This window comes from Rhincodon typus, chromosome 23 (assembly GCF_021869965.1).
Source record: "Rhincodon typus isolate 14 chromosome 23, sRhiTyp1.1, whole genome shotgun sequence".
Classification (NCBI taxonomy): domain Eukaryota; kingdom Metazoa; phylum Chordata; class Chondrichthyes; order Orectolobiformes; family Rhincodontidae; genus Rhincodon; species Rhincodon typus.
The window spans coordinates 40,636,362-40,658,827 of record NC_063354.1 but is presented as its reverse complement, the minus strand read 5'-3'; the positions used below and the strand labels follow the sequence as shown (position 1 = coordinate 40,658,827).

General features: G+C 39.6%; 1 protein-coding gene across 1 annotated transcript in view; it reads left to right on the top strand.

Moving 5' to 3' along the window:
- Window positions 1–13,982, top strand: part of LOC109935856 (dehydrogenase/reductase SDR family member 7C) — a 42,505-nt gene extending 28,523 nt beyond the window's left edge. The window contains exons 2-7 of the mRNA XM_048611131.1: window positions 4,158–4,270; window positions 5,339–5,549; window positions 8,876–8,968; window positions 10,409–10,564; window positions 11,178–11,263; window positions 12,063–13,982. Of these exons, the coding sequence (XP_048467088.1) occupies window positions 4,158–4,270; window positions 5,339–5,549; window positions 8,876–8,968; window positions 10,409–10,564; window positions 11,178–11,263; window positions 12,063–12,113 (710 nt within the window). The 3' untranslated portion in view covers window positions 12,114–13,982. The remainder of the gene's footprint in view (window positions 1–4,157; window positions 4,271–5,338; window positions 5,550–8,875; window positions 8,969–10,408; window positions 10,565–11,177; window positions 11,264–12,062) is intronic.
- Window positions 13,983–22,466: the final 8,484 nt, after the last annotated feature.

Sequence of the window (22,466 nt, the reverse complement as noted above, 5' to 3'; positions counted from 1 at the left end):
TTGATATCCTATTAGAGACGCTGCAGGATTCCTAGTTCTTGTTTAGTCCAGTTTAGTTCCAGGTCAATGGTAACATCCAGAATGTTGGTAGCGAGGAATTCAGGGATGTTAATGCCACTGAAGGGTTGAGAGAAATAATTAGATTTTGTCTTGTTGGAGATGGCCTATGCCTGACATTTGCGTAATATGAATGTTACTTGCCACTTATCAGCCCAGATATATCCAGGTTTTGTACATATGGACATAGACTGATTCAGAATGAGAAGTTGGGAATAACACTGAGTATTCTGCAATCATAGTAAACACCCTACTTCTGACCTTATGATGAAGGGAAGCTCATTAATGAAACAACTGAAGATGGCTGGGTCTAGGACACAAACCTGAGGAACTCCTAAAGCAAAACCCTGGGAGTGAGATGATTGACCCAAAATCACAGCCATCTTTCTTTGTGGTAGCTATGACTGTAAGCAGTGGAGAGTTTTCCATCCAATTCCTATTGACTCCAGTTTGGTTTGGTCAAATGTGCTTCAATGTCAAGAGCAGGAACTTTCACCTTTGCTGCTGAGTTCAGTTATTCTTTCCATGCTTGGACCAAGGATATTATGAGGTCAGAATCTGCATGGCCTTAGAAGAACCTGAACTGAACATGACTGGTCAGGTTATTGTTGTGTGAGTGTCACTTTATAGCATTATCAACTACATCTTGCAGCTGATAATCAAGACAAGGCAGTATTTAGTTATATTGGATGTGTGGACATACCTGGATAATTTCCCATGGTGCAGGGTAGGTACCAGTGTTGTAGCTTTGCTGGAACAGCTTGGCTTAGTGTCATGGCTAGTTTTGAAGCTCAAGTCTTCAGTACTATTGACACAATTTTGTCAGGATCGAATAGCCTCTACAGTGTTCGGTGCTTTCAGGAATTTATTTCATTCTTTTGTGTGTGAAATGAGTAGTTCGTGCAGACTTTAATTCAGTCAATCTAAGCAAGATTCAAACACAGGCCTAGAAGTAAAAGTGTGTGGAACATTTGGCCATCTTGTCCTCTGGTGACTTTTGCAAACAAACAGGGCAGCTTCTTTTTAAATGTACAGTGTCATGCTGTAAAGGCTCACATTAAATGACCGTCGTCATTGTTAGAGAGATTATTACAGCAGTTGATGAGCTTTAATTCTGGAATTGGGGTCAGTTAGATGATTGGAATGTAGTGCAGAATAAAGCTAACAACATAGGTTCAATTCCTGCATCAGCTGTGATAATTCCTCCTCACCTTAGCCCATGCTTGTGGAGTGGTTATGCTTAAACTATACATAATTGATAGTCTCTCTTGACTGGAGATGCCTTTGTTGACTATTGTTCCTTACATTTTAGAAATTGAATATTCTGGCAATGCGTTGACTCCAAAAAAAGTTGCTTTAGTTCTATATAAAGATAAATTAGTGGTCCACTTAGTGCAAGTTTATTTTCATACCTGCACAATATTCAAAAGAAATGGGAAACTGCCCTTGGAAATGAATCACCAAAGCCACTGAAAGTGGGTATCAGTCTGCTACACAGCCTTTCATCAGCATAAATGGTTTAAAACTATATATAGAGGTGATCAAAATGCCTTCATGGTAGTCACAAACCCTATATTTAGGCATGAAGTTCTCTCTTTCTGTTCTTGGCAATCAACCTGTGACATTCTGTGAATGAAGGATACTGATTTAAACAGCAAAGTAAATTGTACTGCAAACTCTGTTGTATAAATGCACCTTTCTTCATTTTCAAGAGGTGGTGGTGGTTTGGAATTATGGGATTAAATCAAAGGGTAATAATATCTAAATGATTTTTTTGCAGCAAAATCTCTTTACCACATGATGGTTGTGAGGTTGCAGTGTACACTCCTAGGGATAATGATTGAAGCAGAGACTGCGTCAATATTTCATAATAGATTAGATGAATGAGGAAAGGGGAAAATGGAGTAGAATGCATCCCTGCCCTTTTTCAAAAAGTGCTGAGAGATTTTTAATGTGTTTTGTGTGGAGAATGCACCTTTCACAATGCAGCGCTCTCTCTGCACTGTACTGAAGCATCGTCCTAGATTGTGCACTCAAGTATGCTTGTAGATCTTTACACAAATCTGCTTTTGTATTATAAAAAGGATAGAGGCAATGGAGAAGGTGAAAAAAGATCCACTTCAATGGTAAGAGAATTGAGAGGGTATATTTGTCAAGAAAGGCTGAACTGGTCTCCAGTGAAAGGAAGGATGAGGAGTGACCAATAAAGATCTTTATGATTCTGAGAGGGGTTTGTCAAGGAGACCATAGGAACCATAGAATCCCCACAGTGTGGAAACAGGCCATTCAACATAACAAGTCCACATGTAATGAAGGTGTTTCAAATATGAGAAGAGACCAAAAATAGGTGTCAGTTCAAGTCCCACTTGCTCTAGAGGTGTGTAATAACATCTCTGAGCAGGTTGATTAGAAAACAAAAACTGGGCTGTAAGTTTTCATTTTTTTTTCATGGGACTGGTGCATCGCTAGCAAGATCAGCATTTATTGTCCAATACAAATTGCCCTTGAAGGGAGTGGTATGCTAGAGTTAAGAGTCAACAACATTGCTTGAGTCAGAAGTCATTTGTAGGTCAGACCAGATAAGGATAATAGATTTTCTTCCCTCAAGGACATTAATGAACCAGAATGGTTTATGCAAACAGTTGCATGATCGCAATTATCAACACCAGCTTTTATGTTACAGATTTATTAATTATTTGCGATGTACAGCACAAATGCATTTAAGGGAAAGCTAGATTGGCATGAGAGGAAAATGAATTGACAAATATGTTGTTAGGTGGAAATTTGGAAGCAGACTTGTATGAAGAATATATCCTTATATAGACCGGTTGGACTGCATAATCTGTTTCTACGCTGTAAATCCGGGCTAGATGTTCCTAGCTCTCTCGAGACAGGCTGGTGAGTTGGTGGACATTTAAAATGCTGTTGGTAAGTATTGTAAGTTTAGCCTGATGTCTTCCCGCCGTCACAGGATATTCCGTGAAGTGGGAAATGCAAGGGATGAGTAGCCAATGATTTGGTTCATGGCCATGTTATAATAATGCTGGGAATGTAGTGAATCTTGATGTTGCTACTTATCATGTGATGAGACAAACAGATAAACCGTTTCCCAGTGGGCTCCTGGAGGGGTGGTAAGGGGGTGGAGCAATGGCAGGAAGAGGAGGAGAAGGGCCTTCCTTTCTGGGAACTCCATTGCCCACAGAGGATGGTCCCCTGCCAGAGACAATGTTGCCTCTGTGGCTGGAGGGTTCACCCCAGCCTGGCACATGGAGGTGTTTTTTTTTATTTATTCATTCCTGGGAAAGTGAGTATTAGTGGGTCAGCCTGCATTTATTGCCCACCCCACTCACCCTTAAAAAAGGGTTATTGATATGCTGCAGTCCATTGATGGAAAAGTGGAAAAGAAAGTAGGTATGCCAACAGTGCTGTGAGGAAGGGAGTTCTGTTCCTTGTAGTCTTGCCAGCAACCACTTCTATAGGTGCCATTTCCCAAGCTGCCAAGATGCCAGGTCTCTAATTGGGCTAAAAGCTCTGTGAGATAGCTTACTGTTTTCATTGGGGCAATGGTCCCAGTGGTGGTCTGTTAAGCAGTTGCCCCTGGTAATATCCTCCCCACAATAGAGTTACAGGGTCCCACCATCTCCTGCATGAGTTTGAAACTTGTTTTTGGTCTCTGCTGCAAGATTACAGTGATTTTTGAAAAATCTAACCCTCTTTGTCAGTTTCTGGGGTGGGACTTATTCCTGACTCAAAGGTTATAAAGTGTTACAAACTGATCCATGTTGACACCAGTTCTACTGATCACAAAGACAGGAAACAACAACATGCAAAAATTAGTCAATTTCCATGCCTCATTGCGGATATGATTCAGAAATTCGGTGGTCACCATGTATGCATTTTCTATAAGGCTATTTTTCATTTGTCAATGGTCTATTCCATCATACAGGGGCCAATGTATGCCCCTAAAAGAATATAGATCAGTAACATGACTCAAAGCCCTAACTCATTGCAACAAATATAAATGGATGCTTATATTGGACTAAAACTAAATATAGAAGTTTACTTGAAATAAACACAAATTCATGTTTATTTTTTAACAGAATGTTCCAGGGTATTTCATAATGGAGGAGGTCGAGTAGTTTTATGTGGCAATGACTGGGAAAAATTAGAAGCCCTGCAACAGGCTCTAATTGATGTTGCAGACCCCAGTTGTGTGAGTATTGTTTTTAAAAATATATTTCTTTCTGACAGATTTATTTATGGAGATGAGAATGAAAGTAATATAACTTGCTCTTGTCCCTTTTCACCATACATCATCAAGACTATTAAGCATGGTGAACCTGTGCATTCAATATTGCGATTGTATGACTGGCTATTTTATTGATCCATGTAAACAGGAGTGATAGCATTAAAATACAAAACTCTACAAGACTGAAAGAAAATATGATTTCATTTACCTAATTATGCAACCTCAATCATGTTCAAATGCCAGGTTCTTCTGATTTGGGCTATTCCTTAAAGGAGTAATTTTTGTTAGTTTTGGGTTCAATATCTATGACAGTGTCAAAGAAAACATAACAGATGATCTGAAGAATATGATTTACACAACAGGAGGAGAGATCTAAAAATTGAAAAGTCTTATCCTCCTGACTTTAAATTAAATACTGTGCCTTTGAATGAGGTTGCTAAATCAACATGTGTGTTAGTACTCTAAAAGAGAAAGAAAATTCTCAGGCTATTGGTATCATGAACATTTATCACTCATTTCTTTAGCCCTTTTACAAGGTGGAGGAGAGCATTCCTTTAGTACTGCTGGGAATCTGTGTGGTGAAGGAACTCCCACCATGCTTGTTGAGTAAGGAGTTCTCGCATTGTGACTCTGTGATTAAGCAGGAATAGTGATAGATGTCCAGGTCAGAAATGGCTCCTATACACCAGTTGTCCTTGTCCTTTAGGCGGTGGGTTTGTGAGGTTTCCAGACTGCATTTCTGACTATGTGGGAATAAGACCTGTAATTCAACGATCGAAGGAGAAGAAACAAAAAATTTAAAAAGGGAATAAAATATAAATTTAATCAGATATAACTAGATTTACCAGACAGCGCTGGCTGTAGTAGTTCATTCTTTCTGACAAAGCTCTAAAATGGAACACAAATCTCCTCGTATGTTTTGTATTTTACAATATTTTTACATTGAATTCCTTTTAATTGAAGAAATTAAAAAAAAACTGCCACTTTTTCGGATCTATATTTATGAAGACTTACTGTGGATTTTTTTTGTAGACATTCAGTCCAAAGCTTATGCTTCTGGACCTCAGTGAAACTGAGAATGTTCCTGAAGTAGCGAAGGAAATTCTTGAATCCTACGGTTGTGTGGATGTGTTAATTAACAACAGCAGTCTGAAAGTTAAAGGAGGTGCTCTCAATGTCACTTTAGAAATGGACAAGAAGATAATGGATGCAAACTACTTTGGACCAATTTCTCTGACTAAAGGTAACAAATAGTCTAACTGTCAGAGGGATAAGCAAGGTCTTTAAGACATAACAAAATAAATACTTAAAATTTTGGACTTGAGAGCACAGTTAACTTTGCTAAGAAACTGCCACTATTTTTGGGACAGAAAAGTCATATATTTGAAATGCATTGCAGCAAATAAAGGGCGGGTGCCATGAGAAATGAATGGAAGGTTGACATAACTTTGAGAATTGTTTAAACTTGATGTGAAGGTGGATGACAGTGAGAATACCAAACAATTCTGATCACAATGCATGATGAATTACAGCTGAACATGGACATGGTAGTTCAGAGATAAATGCTGGAAATAGTTCCTGGTAACATATAGGGACTCAGGGCTAGAAAAGGAGATTGATAATAAGCATAGTTACATGATTGTGATTAGGAATGAGGCACCCATACCATAGGTTTTTGAAGCAGAAATAAATTATGACATAGTAGGGATATCACAAACGGGTCAACCTGGGATTAGTTTGGAATGACATCATGGTGGGCCAAAGGGCCTATTTCTGAGCTGTACTCTTCTATGTTCTATGGTTATCTATGTAACCCTTGAAGATGGCAATCAGTACAACAATCAAGGTTACTTAAGAACATAAGAAACATGACCATGGTCCAGCAAGCTGCTCAGCTTTTCAAAACGGTCATCGCTGAATCTTTGCTTAAATTCCACACAGTTACTCTATCTGTAAATTCTCTGATTCCCTTAGTGACCAAAAATTCCTCAATTTCTGTCTTGAATATATAGGGGCATTTGATAAGTTACCACACAAGACGTTACAGTTAGGTTAGGTTAGGTTACAGTTTGTATGTACAGTTAGGACTCATGGAATTGGTTAATGTATGAGCATGCATTGAGGATTGATTAACAGACTAAAACAGAGATTGGGAATAAACAGACTCTTTTCAGGTTGGCTGTATGCGACTAGTGGGTTGCATAAATATGGATCCAAAGTTCAGTACCTGGGTCTCAGCTACTTACAGTGTAAATCAATGGCTTAAGTGAGGAGTTTGTTTTCTGACCATATAAATGAAGGTGGAAAGTAAGCTATGAGGAGAATGCAAAAAGGCTGTTAAAAAAGTTTAATGATTGACAAGATTGTGGCAGATAGAATATAATGTGAGGAATTGAGTTGTTATACACTTTGGTGCTGATATGAGGTGAAATTTCTTCACCCAGAGAGTGGCGAGCCTGTGGAATTCTCTTCCATAGAAACCGATTGAAGGCAAAACATACGGTTTTCAAGAAGAAGTCAGATATCGCTCGTAAGGCTAAAGGGACCAAAGAGTTTGGGGGGAAAATGAGAACAGGGTACGGAGCTGGATGACCAGCCATAGTTATACTGAAGAGCAGAGCAGGTTTGAAGGGCCAAGTAACCTACTCCTGCTTCTATTTTCTGAGGTACAAAATGCAAAAACGCAAAATATTTTTGAACAGTAAAACACTGTGAAATGTTGATATTCAGAGGGATGAGGGTGTCTTTATACAGCAGGCAATGGAGTGTTAATATTGTCACTGGACTAGAAAGCTAGACACCCAGATTCTTGGGTTCAAATCCCACCAGAGTATAAGGTAGAACTCATTCCAATAAATAAATCTGGATTTAAAAGACGAATGATCAATAAAACATTGTGGGGTGGTTCAGTGGTGAGCACTGCTGCGTCACAGTGCCAGGGACCCAGGTTCAATTCCAGCCACGGCTGACTGTCTATGTGGAGTTTGCACATCCTATCTGTGTCTGTGTGGGTTTCCTCCGGGTGCTCTGGTTTCCTTCAACAATCCAGGGATGTGCAGGTTAGGTAATTAGCCATGGTAAATTCAGGGATAGAGGGATTGGGTAGGGGGTGAGTCGGGGTGGGTCTGGATGGGATGCTGTTCAGAGGGTTGCTGTGGATTTGATGGGCTGAATGGCCTGCTTCCATACTGTAGGGATTCTAAATTACAGAAAGTTAACATGCAGGTATAGCAAATATTTTGGAAGACACATGATATATTAACATTTCTTACGAAGTAGTTGAAAATGAGAATAAATAGCTCTTGCCATAATTATGTAATGCCTTGGTGTGACCATGCCTGGAGTACAGATTTTTAGATGTTGGGAATCAAAGGTTATAGGAATCTGACAGCAATTAGAATTTAGGTGGAAATTAGACAAGGTGTTATTAAATAATATAACACGGTCAAAGGACATTTTGGTTTCCTCTAGTCCCTATTTCATATGCTTCTCTGTTAAAAATTGCATATGCTGAAAATTTGAATTTCATGCTTCAGTAGTTGATCCCATGGATATAGAAAATAAGAGAATGACTTACTCAAGTTGACATTTAAGGGTGAAATTGGCAAAATTAACAATGGTATAATTGAGACTACTGGGTTAGAACAAGATGGTAGTTTGCACTATGAAAAGATAAGTAGTAATTAAATATTCTGCAATCCTGAAGAGAAGCTGAATCTTCAGGAAATCAACTCAAATTTAAATAATTCAATGTTTAAAATTTTCAGTGTTCAATATCATATTGAGTTTGTAATCATTTCAGTTCAGATTTTTAAATATTGTTAAAAAGATTATGGAGTCAAAGCTTTTCATCCTGCAAATCCTGCAATCATCAGACAGGTACAGCAAGGTACAGCAATTTTTACAACATAAGTGTGCTGATTGGTTGGACTCTGAATTGGATGGAGGTGCCTAGTTTGAATTTCATCAGTTAACAAAGATTGATAGTTCACAGTTCCTGTTGCATCTCCAGGCAAACCATTGTCCAGCCAATCAGCACCCTCTCCAAATGCTGTTGAAATTTTTCTTTTCATTCATTCATTCACAGGATGAGGGTGTTGCTGGCTAGGCAGCATTTATTGCCAAACCCTAATTGCCCAGATGGCAGTTAAGAGTTAACCACATTGCTATGGGTCTGGAGTCATATGTACGCCAGACCAGGTAAGGAAGGCAGTTTCTTTCCCTAAAGGACATTAGTAAACCAGATGGACTTTTCCTGACAATCGACAATGGATTCACGGTCATCATTAGACTCTTAATTGCAGATTTTTATTGAACTCAAATTCCACCATCTGCCATGATGGGATTCAAACCTGGGTCCCCAGATTGTTATCTGGGTCTCTGGATTAACAGTCCAGTGACAATACCACTAGACCAATGCCTCCCTTTCTGAATTTGGTATTCTTACATTTCAATCCTGACGTGTGCAAGACAAAAAGCTTGATGTCTTTTTTTTAACAGCGTTTAAGTTCTGTACCAAAAATAAATAGATTTTTAGTTACGTAAACAAAATCTTCCTTACCTTCATAGAGCTTCTTCCCTCGATGATCTCCAGACATTGTGGCCAGATTGTGTTAGTCAACAGCATCCAGGGAAAACTAGGACTTCCATTTCGTGCAGCCTGTAAGTTTTACACAAATTGTGATTGACATGACTATAAATATATCAAAGAGGATATGTCAGTGCACGTAGATGTCACCCTTTGGACATGGCATTTCATTACATGTGTGAAACAGTAACCAAATGTGGGTCCTTCTGGCTTGCTTCTAATATCCAACTTGAAAAATATTTTAATTTGCAAAGTTGCTGATTAAATAGCCATTTATATAAGCTGTGCTTACTTCACAATAGTCTTGAACAGTAGTATATTAGTAGATAACCCTTTGAACATTACATGATATCACACCTGTATAAAGCAGAGTTTTATCCAATTGACTACGACAATCATCATGAATGTGTATTTGTTATTTTTCTATGGAATTGGTAAAGGGAATTGATTGTCATAGTTTAGAAATTTGGAATTCATAGTTTTCAAGTCTCCGATTCCATTAGTTCAATAAATGCCATAAACCTTTGATTTTGTTCCTGGCCATTGAAATTTCATCACAATTTCCCATGTCAAAATGTTTGGCATAATTCTAATATTAATTATTAATGTTTATATCAATAAAGGATGGTGTTCCTGTGATTCCCTAACTGGTGATCCCCACATATGACGTTTTAATCAGCTTTTAAATATTGTCATGTACATTCAACAAATAACTATGAGGATTAACAAAAGCAGGGATGATTCCATTAACGCAATTTCAAAGATATGCACTCCATAATTTCTTTACTAATTGTGTATTGTGAGTTCTTATACCACATGCAATGTCCTTGTAATATTACCATAGCATGATAAGCCAAAAGGCAAAGGTTTTGTGTTTGTGGGAGTGGGGGGTGCTGTCACTGAGGAGAGTAACAAGAATAGAGTCTGTGTAAAGACTTGAGGAAAGATTATGAAAAATCAAGCTCTCCAGTCTAGAGGGAAGGTTGGAAAAATTATACAGGTTTTAGTAATCTAAAGCCAAATCCTAGTACACATTAGCTAATTGCCTTAGCACAAAGTAGCACATTTATTTTGGGGTTAACCTTCACATTTGAGGAGGACAGTGGGAGCTCTATTTTAATTGTTCAAAGTATAGGTTACCCATGAATGCCTGAGAGGGTAATGTTCCACTCTAAATAGGGTGATGTTCATTTCCAATTATATGATAGAATCATGCAAATGAGAATAAGGATCTTCAACCTATAGTGGCTTAGAAAAAGCAATTATTAGTCACACTTCTTTCCATCTTTTCCCGTAAATCCTGAAAATTTTCCTTTGTCGAGCATAGACTAACTCCCATTGCTTTTTCAGCCAGTGCATTCCAGATCATCATAACTCACTGGGGGAAATAAACTTTTGCGCAATAAGTGTAAAACAACTCATGGATAACAGTTCCTGTTTATGGCAGGATGTTTTGCTTACAAATACTCTGTTAGAATATACAACAAACTTAGAACTTATATGTTTCTGTGTAGATGCAGCATCTAAACATGCAATGCAAGCCTTTTTTGATTGTCTGAGGGCTGAAGTTGCAGAATTCGGGATCACTGTGAGCACTGTGAGCCCAACATTCATTCGCTCCTATCACCAAATGCCAGATGCTGGGAATTGGGAGGCATCCATTTGGAAATGTAAGTTTCAGTGTCTTCCTTCAACAACTTTAAAACAGACCCTCAAGCTTTTGAAAAAGAATTAAAAAATCTGTCTGCTTGAGCATTTCTTTGATATGTATCTTGCAATTCCAGGTGTGTTTAAGTCTTTGGGTGGTTGAAACCAGTTTACATTTGGTAGGAATTGTTGCCTTTGCGAATGATTGAGATAAGCTCAGTTTAAAATGTGTTCTTGGAATTTCACTGAAGCTGAGGTCATTTCCTTGGGCTTATTTAATACAATCTGATGTTTGTGAGAAAAATCTGAAAGCACTTCAATTATAATGAACCATTTTGAAATGTAATAACATATGTATGAAAATACAATGGACAATAATGTATAATTTATATTATAAAGAAAGGTAATTATTTTCTTTGAGCTAGCAGTTGATGACCTAGAGGAAAATTGGCCAGGACACTGAATTGAATCATGCCATGTGACTTTAAAACTAAACTGACAGGTCAGACAAGTGAAATCTTGATTGAAAGATAATCATTTTATAATTATTAGGGAAGAGGCAATGGGTAAATCTTGGGAAATAAGCTTGGGAGAAATGTTAATTTGTCCCATGTTTAATTGTTTTAATATGTTTAGTTTTTTTCAGGAAATGGGCATATGGTGTGCATCCAGTGGAAGTAGCAGAAGAAGTGTTGTACACGGTGAACAGAGGCAGCAAGGAGGTGATGATTGGAAATCCAGTGCCCAAAGCATTTGTTTATTTGAGAACATTCTGCCCAGAGATCTTTTTTGCAATTGTTGCTGCTGGGATCTCAAGTCAACCCATAGCAGCAGAAGAAGAACAATAATTTATTTGCATTCACTTTACTGTTCCTACATTTTTACTGCTCCATCTGTCTGATGCTTAATTTTTCTTTCTGATCAATGCGTCTCTTCCAATTTGCCAGCTTTTAGAATAGCTTCTTGCATAAACATTACTCAACTTTCATATTTTCTCTTTTGTCTCCGTTTCACTTTTAGAGGCTTAGTTGTTCTAAATTAAGAGAGCAGGTTGCATAAATTTGATTTACGTTCTCTTGTTTATAGGAGATAGAAGTGTTTAAAATGTGAAAGGAATTTGACAGTGTAGATACATATAAACTATTTCCTCAGGTGAGGGAATCAAGAGCAATGGGACAATCTTAAAAACAGAACTTGGCCATTCAGGAGAGAAACCAGGAAACACTTTTCAAACATAAAGGATAATCTGGAGCTCTTTCCCCCTAAAAATGCTATGGATGCCAAAACATTTGGTGCTTATTTGGAATTTGACAGGCTTGGCTTGTTTTTACTGGAGTTTAGAAGAGTGAGGAATGATTTGATTGAAGTTCATAGTTTGACTGAAGATCTTGAACGGTCTTGACAAGATGGAAGTGGAAAAGATATTTTGTCTTATGGGTTGAGTCCAGAATGGGGGGATAATATTTTAAAATTAGGGATTGCTGTTTTAGGACGGAGATAACGGGTTTTTTTCTCTTTCAGTGTGACTTCCAAAATCACAGAATTGTAACGGTGTGGAAGGACCAGGGGTAGATGGGACTATGGATTCGGAACACAAACAGATCAGCCATGATGTTAACGAATGATGGAGACGAAGGGCCGCACGGCCTACTTCTACTTCTAATTTGTATGCTCATACAAGATGGAGCTAGATAGATTTATGTTGGGTAAAAATGTCAGGGCATTTGGTGAAAAGTCAGGTAAATGGAGTTGAGGTGTATATCAGCAGAATAGGTTCAAGGTCCTGACTAACCTAAACCTGTTTTCAGTTGATTTTATCTCAGTTTGCTCTTTAATATCAATTAGAGACAAACTGCATCCAATCAGTTCTACTGGATAGGACTCTTGTGGTGCAGCGGTAGTTTCTCTACCTTTTATCTGAAAGGCCCGGTTTTCAGTCCTACCTGCTCCAGTGGTGTCATAACACATCTGAACAGGTTGTTTAAAAGTATCTGCACACCAAAACAATTAGTCAGTTTTATACTAAAGCACCTCAAAGCACTTGATAAAGCTGTACTAACGTTGTTCCTTTGGGGATAGACCACACTATTTGCCCTCCAATTCAGGAAAGGACGTCAGAATTACTAGGTAAAGAAAGTCAGCCGAGGAAAATAACACATTTAATGGGACAAAAGTATTCAGGCAAAATTTATATTGCTCAGTTTTCTAATAGATGTTTGCTTATGAACTCTAGGAGTTTTGTAAGCTTTCTCATGTTCAGATGGAGAGAAACTATTTCCTCTAGGGGAGGATGGAACAGGGGGCATGATGTTCAAATTAGAACTATGGTATTTAGTGGTAATGTTAAGAATGACTTCTTTACTCAAAGGATCGTGGAAATCTGGAACACTGTCAGCCACTGGAGAATTTCTGAGCCTAGGAAAATATTTCAAAACTGAGATTAATGAATTTTATCAGGCAAGGGTATTAAGAAATGTGGAACCAAGACGGGTAAATGGAGTTGAGATACAGATCAACTATGATCTAACCAAATTGGGTTTAATGATTTCTTTCTGTTCCCAGGTTCTTTCAAATCGCAATTGAAATAATTTGTTTGTGACAACATTAGTTTATTAACACATTCTTGTTGTTGATTTAGTTTTCAGTGACAAAAATAATGCAACTTTAAGTAGATTAAATTGTAACAGGAAATGTACTGCTTTGACCACATAAAATATGTGCCCTAATTTTGTGATAAAGATTGTGCTGTTTCAATTCATTTTTATGAGTAATGTTAGCTTTGAATGAAAGACAGGAGAATGGAACTGGAGTACAACTAAACGTGTTTTTGATTTAATACTTGTCTGAGATCTCTGGAGGCATAAGAATTGCCAATGGCAATAATATTTCATTCATTGAAAACAAAATTAATCAATGTAGCTCATGAGTTTAGATATCCACAGCATCCTCAATCTATTTCAAGAGGTATCTGTTCATATTGTTTATACTCAACATTTTAATTTTTTATCTTCACATTTGTAAATGAGCAAAAACATGAAACAATCATTGCTTTTGCATCTGACCCAAATCATGGTTTAGTATGTACACAAGTATAAATAATTATTATTTTTATACTCTCCACATTTTCTCTCATCTTCTCTTGACTAATAATGGTTCTGCATGGTACCAACAGTCATACAGTGATAGAGTTATACAACATGGCAACAGACCCTTCGGTCCAACTCGTCCGCGCCGATCAGATATCCTAAACTGACCTAGATGAAAGGAGTCCTGATTCGTTGGCAAGTTGGCAAGACTCTGATTGGAACAACCTGATTGATAGTTAACTGCCCAGGCTTTTTTCAAGCAATATTCAACTTTCATCAACTAGTTCAGCCAAATATGATTTCAAATCCACAATAAAGACTGAACACATAATCAATATTAATTATGTAAGAAAATTATGCAATTTGTTTGAAAATTCTTCGATGTTACAGCTTTAGTCTGCAACCTATTGCTTGGTGTAGGCTATCACTAATAAAGCCATATATTTAATTCTCTCTGTCTTTTCTTCTCAATGACCTTCTCTATTAATTATATTGCAGAGAACACCTTATATATTCTTATATAGGATAAAATTCTTGAAATAACCACTGAATTTATTGCATTGCAAATACTGGCTTGATGCTAAAGCTAGAAGATGAAAGTAGTCTCAGTAATGGTGACCACAGAATTATCACTGATTTTTATAAAGACCTATCTCATTTACTAATGTCCTTCAGGGAAAGAACATCTGCCATCCATACTTGTCTGGCCCATAATGTCATCTAGACACAAGGCAATGTGGTTGACTCTTAACTGCCCTTGGAAATGACCACTGTAAGCCACTCAATTCAAATGCAATTATAAATGGGCAACAAATGCTGGTCTTGTCCATATCCCATCCCATTAAAGAATAAATTAAAAAGAAATCTGCCTTAGAGTGATGACCATTAGTAACAGTTAGTTATACTACAAGCATAGCATAGTTCTTTGGTGAAGTAGAGGCCTAATCTGAAGCTCTGCATTGGTATGCATTTGTACTGAGCTCTGCTTACTGACATACAAATGCCAGTTTACTCTGTAATGCCTAGTGATATACTGGTAGATGTTAATGACCCACTTCCCTTGCTTATCTTGAAAGCTTTCCTTGTGAATTATGAAAACAATAAATCATGCTGGCTTGCCCAGGTGAGTGGAGTACTAATACATCAGTCCTTTTGTCAGCCTTGTATTGAAACTGACTAATAAACTCTCTAAGCAGTTAAGCAATAAAAGCTTTTGAAAACTAAGAATTTGATTGCATATATTGATACAGTCGTAGATATATACAGCACGGAAACAGACCCTTCGGTCCAACTAGTCCATGCCAACCAAATATCCTATATAAATCAAGTCCAGCATTTGGCCCATATTCCTGTAAAATCTTTCTATTCATATACTCATCCAGATTCCTTTTAAATTTTGTAATCATACCAGCCTTTACCACTTCCTCTGGCAGCTCATTCCATCTTTGCACATCCTCTGCCTGAAAATGTTGCCCCTTAGGTCACTTTTATATCTTTCCCCTCTCACCTTAAACCTATGCCCTTTAGTTTTGGACTTCCCCACCCAGGTGAAAGGACCTTGCCTATTTACCCTATCCATGCCTGTCATGATTTTAAAAACCTCCATAAGGTCACCCCTCAGCCTTCAATGCTCCAGGGAAAATAGCCCCAGTCTATTCAGCCTCTCCCTATAGCTCAAACCCTCCTATCCTGGCAACATTCTCCACAACATCCTTCCTATAGGAGGGAGACCAGAATTGCACACAATACTCCAAAAGTGGCCGAATCATGAGCTGATTTGAGTGTGGCTTCTAGATTTGATGTATTTTCAAATCAACCTGGTCAGAGATGTTATTACACAGCTCTGGAGCAGGTGGGACTTTGACCAGGATCTCTTGGCTCAGAGGTAGGAACACTACCACTATGGCACAAGAATACCAGTTTTCAGATCAGATATATTTCCCTCAGCATCTTTTTCAGAGATGTTATTACAAATCACCAGGCTCAGAGGGAAAGAATCCCTCATCTCCATCTTAAATACATCCCTTATTTTTAAACTATCCCCTAGATCTAGTCTGTCTGACAAGTGGAACCATACTTTCAGTATCCACCATGGCAAGTCCCCTCATTATTATTATATATATTTCAATGTGATGACTTCTCATTCTTCAAAATTACCACAGGTACAGGACCAACATGTCCAATCGTTGCTAATAGGATCAGCCCTTTATCCAAGGAATCAGCTGAGTGGACTTTCTCAACTGTTTCTAATGCAATTTTATCACTTTTTAAGAGGAGATGAAAGTTTAAACGGTACTCTAGGTATGGTCTTGTCAGTGCCCTATACAACTGTAGCAATGAAAAATAAAAGTAATTAACCTGCTTGGACATGTTAAGACACACCTCCAGTATAAGTGGAATTGCAGCCTGGGGCTTCTGGCCAAGCAGTCACTATCACTGCACCACAAGATCTTACAATGAATGACAACACTTCATTTGCCTTCCTGATCATTTGCAATGGTTGCCTCCTAACTTACAGTGATAAGTTACCACAACACCCAGGTCGTCTTGTACCTCAGAGTTCTGCAAACATTCTCCATGGAGAGGAGCAGGCTATCACAGGAAGTCAGCATCACTGACTGTAATGACGAGGTGAGGACCATGAGACAGGCAATCAGCATCACTGAGAGGAAGCGGGCAAGCTGAGGAACTTGTGACAAGCAGCTGGCATCACTGAGAGGGACAAATGAAGTGAGGACCCTTGAAGAGAAGCAGATAGGCCTGTGTGGGACCCAAGACAAAAACAAGAATAAGATTTTTCTAGTCTATATTCAAGGCTCCATATTCTATTTAGTTAAGGCATGCTTATTGAGTTCAGTGCTGCACTGTGTGGAAAATCCTAGACATTTCTGGCAGTCTGGATGACCATATATTCAGGAGATACCTCTGGCTGCTGCTCTCGGTTTTGAAGTTTGAGTGCCACCTAGGGGAATCACAGTGCGTTTATGGGGCTGAGAGGATTGTGGAGAGCACATTTCAGGATGTGGGCACCCCACAGCTTAAAGGAATGCAGGCAGAGAGGGAATCCATCCAGTGCAGCTTGTGTGCAAACCATTTTTTGGCCTTTGGAAAACAGTGAGAGTGACAGTTCCTTCTATGAAGGTCAGTCAGAGCTAAAGCCACGGCACTGTGGGTGCTTCAGCTGCTAATGCTTTTGGGGCAGATTTAAACTATATTGGCAGGGGGTTGGGATCCTGAAAGGAATTCAGAGGGAAGAGAAGCTGAGAATGAATTAGAAATTAAAACATGAATAAGTGAATCTAGAAGGCAGAAGAATTATAGGCCAGACATAAAAGATGCGAGTTTAGCAAGGCTACATGCACAAGATGATCTTACAGATAAGTGTCTGGGTTTAAGATATCTTAGTTATGACCGAGACTGGGCTGAAAAATGAGGAAGATTGGCAGCTCAATATTCCTGGTTATAGGATATTCAGATTAGATAAAGAGGGATGTAGAAGCCGGCAGGAGGTGCCATTTTGGAGAGGTTTTCTCAATATTGATCAAGGAGTCAAGTACAGCAGTGAAGAGTGATGATATCTTGGAATATCTTGGATCATCAAATGAGGTCATATGGTAGAAGTAAAATACACAAAAAGGGCAAACATGCTGTTGGGTGTGTACCATAGGGTCCCAAACAGTCAGGGAGAGATACAAGAGAGATGACAAGGTGTAGAGCTGGATGAACACAGCAGGCCAAGCAGCATCAGAGGAGCAGGAAGGTTGACGTTTCGGGCCTAGACCCTTCTTCAGAAATGATCAAATATCACAGAATCACAACGGTGTGGAAACAGGCCATTCGGCCCAACAAGTCCACATCGGCCCAACAAGTCCATTCCGCCCCTGCGAAAAGCATCCCACCCCGACCCATTCCCCTACCCCTGTATTTCCCACGTCTGGCCCACCTGACCTAAACATCCCTGGGTACTATGGGCAATTTAGCATGGCCAATCCACCTAGCCGGCACATCTTTGGACTGTGGGAAGAAACCGGAGCACCCGGACGAAACCCACGCAGACAAGGGGAGAATGTGCAAACTCCACAAAGACAGTCTCCCGAGGCTGGAATCGAACTCGGTCCCTGGTGTTGTGAGGCAGCAGTGCTAACCACTAAGTCATGATCAAATTTCAGAGAAGTGTAAGAATAATAAGGCAGAAATAGTAGAGGATTAAAACTACCCAACTATTAACTGGGATAGTTTTAGTATGCACAGTAGAAGGGAAAAAAATTCTTAAATTGTATCCAAGAGACATTTTTTTAGCTAGTACATAGAAAGTCCAATGAGGAAGGGAGGAGTTCTGGACCTAATATTCAGCAATGAGCCCAATCAGGTGGAAGGTGTATCTGTAGGGGAGCATTATGGAGATAGTGACCGTAACTCAGTTAGATTTAGGATAGTTATGTAAATGGATAATGATGGGCTGGGAATAAAAGTTGCAAACTGGTGAGAGGCTAATTTTACTTAGACAAGATACAATTTGGCCTAAGTAGACTTAGAGCTAGCTACTTGCAGTTCAAATTGAGTCTGCGGGAGGCATTTAAGCAGGAAATAGTGAGAGGACAGGGAAAACATGTTCCAATAAAGATAAAGGGTAGGATCAAGACTGGAGAACCCTGAATGTCAAGGGTCATAAAAGTTAGGATTTAAAAAAGAGGAGTGCTTATGGTAGATACTGAGGGGGCTCGATACGACTGAGTTCGTCAAGGCATATAAAAAGTGGAGTCAGAAAAATCAAAAAGGTAATTTGGAAAGCAAAGAGAGTTCATGAGAAAGCACTGGTGGAACAAAGGAAAAACCCAAAAGTGTTCTGTTGAAAAATATATAAACAGCAAAAGAATAACTAGGGCCCATTAGCAACCGTAGTGACAATCTGTTTGTGGACCCAGAGAAGTGAGCATTGTCCTCAATAATATTTTGCGTCAGTCTTCACTAAATGTAAAAGGATGACACAGGTATGAGCTTCAGGTTGGAGGATTGTGAAATATGAAAAGAAAATAATGCAGAGAGAAAGAAGTACTGGCGTGCTTAGTGGCCTTAAAAGTAGATAAATCAGCAAGCCCAGATGGAATGTATCGCAGGCTATTGAGGAAGGCAAGGGAGAAGATATCAGGTGCCCTACAGTAATTTTCAAACATACATGGATTTTATCAAGCCTTTTGATAAAGTTCCTCATGGTAGACTGGACAAGAAAGTAAGAGCGCATTGGGTTCAAGGCAAAGGGGCATGTTGGATCCAATACCAGCTGAGATGCAGGAAGCAGAGATGTTTCTGTGACTAGAACTCTGCTTCCAGTGGGGTTCCATAGGACTCTGTGCTGGGGCTTTTGCTGTTGTGGTGTACGTTAATAACTTGAACTTAGATCCAGCTGCTAGGATCAAGAAGTTTGCAGATCACATGAAAATTGGTAGGGTGGTAAATAACGAAAAGGATAGCTATAAATTGCAGGAAGTTATCAACAGACTGCTCATGTGAACAGAGCAATGGCAAATTGAATTCAATTCAGAAAAGTGAGAGGGTAAAGCACTTGAGGAGGGATAATAAGGCAATGGATTATATTATGAATGGCAGGACCCTGGAAGGTAGTGAAGATCAGAGGGACCTGCATATCCACAGATTCCTGAATGAAGCAGGGCAGGTGGATGAGGTGATAAGATCCTTTATTAGCTAAAGAACAGAATATAAAGACGAAGACGTTATGCTGTAACTGGATAAAATGCTGGTTAGGCCACAAATGGAGCGCTGTTTGCTTGTCACTACATTACAGAAAGAATTTGATTGCACTAGAAAGGATTTACCAAGATGTTAAATGGGATGGAGGGTCCAAGCAAATAGGAAAGATTTGAGAGGTTAGAGTTGTTTTCCTGGGAACAGTGAAGGTTGAGATGGGGCCTATAGAAGTGTATTCTGAGGGGCATAGGAAGGATGGATAGGAAGGCACTTTTCTATTCATAGAGGTGCCAACAACCAGGACCGTAAGAGGAAGAAGGCCAAGTGGAGAGTTGTGGAGTTCTTTTTCTACTCAATGTTGAGAGTCTGGAATTCACTGCCTAAAACGGTGTTTGAATCAGAAACTCTGGTAACATTTAAGTACTATTCAGATTTTCATTTGCATCATAATAGCCTCCAGGGCAATGGGCCAAAAATTGAAAAATGAAATTAGTGTAGTCAGATTTTTATTGATTGGCATGGACACAATGGGCCAGAAAACCTCCTTCTTTGCTGTAAGCATACGTGAATATAAGTTAAATAATATGTTGCTTTCCCTTCGTGTCAATGCAGGCAAGTATGGATTTTCCCACATTATATTCTTCAGTGGTTAGATTGTCTCTTGTTGGTGATGGTCATAGCCTGGCATTTGTGTGATGTGCATGTTACCTTCTGATCTCATGATAGAGGGAAGGTCATTGATGAAGTAGCTGAAGATGGTTGGGCCTAGAACACTACCCTGAGGAACTCCTGCAGAGATATCCTGGAGCTGAGATGACAGACCTCCAACAATCACGACCATCTTTCTCTGTGTAAGGTATGAATCTAACCATTGGAGAGTTTTCCCCCTGATACCCATTGATTCCAGTTTTGCTACAGCTCTGTGATGCCACACTCAGTCGAATGCAGCCTTGATGTTTCGGGCTGTCACTCTCACCTCACCTCTGGAATGTTGTCAGGGTCCGTAGCCTTTGCAGTATCCAGTACTTCCAACCGTTTCTTGATATCATGTGGAGTGAATCAAATTGGCTGAAGGCTGTTATCTTCAATGCTGGGGACCACTGGAGGATGCCAAGATGGATCATCCACTTGGCACTTCTGGCTGGAGATTGCTGCAAAAGCATCAGCCTTATCTTTTGCAGTCATGTACTGGGCTCTTCCATCGTTGAGGACAGGGATCTTTGTGGACCCACTTCCTCTAGTGTTTAATCATCCACCATGGTTGGTGACATGTGACAGGACTGCAGAGCTTAGATCTGATCTGTTGGTTGTGGGATTGCTTAGCTCTGTCTATCACTTGCTGCTTATGTCGTCTGGCATGCAAGTAGTCCTGTTTGGTGGCTTCACCAAAGGGTGAAGGTTGACACCTCATCTTCAAGTATGCCTGGTGCTGCTTCTGGCATGACCTCCTGCACTCTTCATTGAACCAGGGCTCATTCCCTGGCTTGATGGTAATGGTTGAGTTGGGGATATGCTGGGCCATGAGGTTACAAATTGTATTGGAGTACAATTCTGCCATTGTTCATGGCCCACACCGCCTCATGGATGTTCAGTCTTGAATTGCTAGATCTGTTTGAAGTCTGTCCCATTTACCATGGTGATAGTGTCACACAACATGATGAAGGTTATTCTCAATATGAAGGCGAAACTTCATTTCCATAAGGACTATGGAGTGGTCGCTCGTACTGTCATGGACAGATGTATCTGCAGCTGGCAGATTGGAAAGGATGAGGTCAAGTATGTTTTCCCTCATGTTGGTTCCCTCACCACCTGCCACAGACCCAGTCAAGCAACTCTATCTTTTAGGACATGACCAGCTTGATCAGTAGTGCTGCTGTTGAGCCACTCTCAGTTGTGGACATTGAAAAAGTACATTTTGTGCTCTTGCCATCCTCAGTGCTTCCTCCAAGTGTTGTCCAACGTGGAGGAGTACTGATTTATCAGCTGAGGGAGAACGGTACATAGTAATCAACAGGAGGTTTCCTTGCCCATGTTTAACCTGAAGCCATAAGACTTCATGGGGTCTGGAGTCAATGCTGATAACTCCCAGAGCAACTCCCTCCCAACTGTATACCACTGTTCTAGCACCTCTGCTGGGTCTGTTCTGCCTGTGAGACGTATCCAGAGATGGCAATGGTGGTGTCTGGGACATTGTCTATAAGGTATGATTCCCTAAGTATGACTATGTCAGACTGTTGCTTGATTAGTCTGTGAGACAGTTCTCCCAATTTTGACACTAGCTCCCAGATTTTAGTGAGGAAGACTTTGCAGGGTCAACAGGGCTGTTTCTGCTGTTGTCTTTTCCGTTGCCTGGTAATCTGTCCGGTTTTATTTCTTTGAGAGTTTGTAGTGATTGGTATAACTGAATGGCTTGCCAGGCCATTTCAGACAGCAACTGAGAGTCAACCACTGTGGGTCTGGAGTCACATGTAGGCTAGACCAGGTGAGGATGACAGATTCACCTTAGTGAACCAGATGGGTTTTTCCAACAATGGTTTCATGGTCATCAGTAGATTCCTAACTCCAGTTTTTTTTTATTGAAGTCAAATTCCACCATTTGCCATGGTAGGATTCGAACCTGGGTCCCCAGAACATTATCTGGGTCTCTGGATTAACAGTCTAGCGACAATATCACTAGGCCATCGCCTTCCCCATCTAAATGCAATTGCCTGTGACTTAACTCATATCAAGTTCCATTCCCCTATTACCCCTATGCTTGCTGACCTATGCTAGTTCCCAGTCAAGCAAGGTAATGATTAAATATATTTGCGCTCCTGTAATTCTGACCTCTTAAATGTTCCCAATCACAATTACTCCACCATTGGTGGCTGTGCCTGGAATTGTCTAGATCCCAAGCTCTGGAATACCCTCCTTTCACCTCCCTACCTGAGTTTCTTCCTTTAAGGCAGTTCTTAAAGTCTATCTCTTTGGTCACCTGACCTAACACCTTCTTATGTAGATCTACATCATACTTTGTTTGATATTGCTCCTGTGATGCATTATGTTGAAAGTTAATATATAAACGTAGGCTGTTTTTGCTGTGATCTCAGTGAAACATATAAAATTCTTACACACCTTGACTGCATAGATGCTA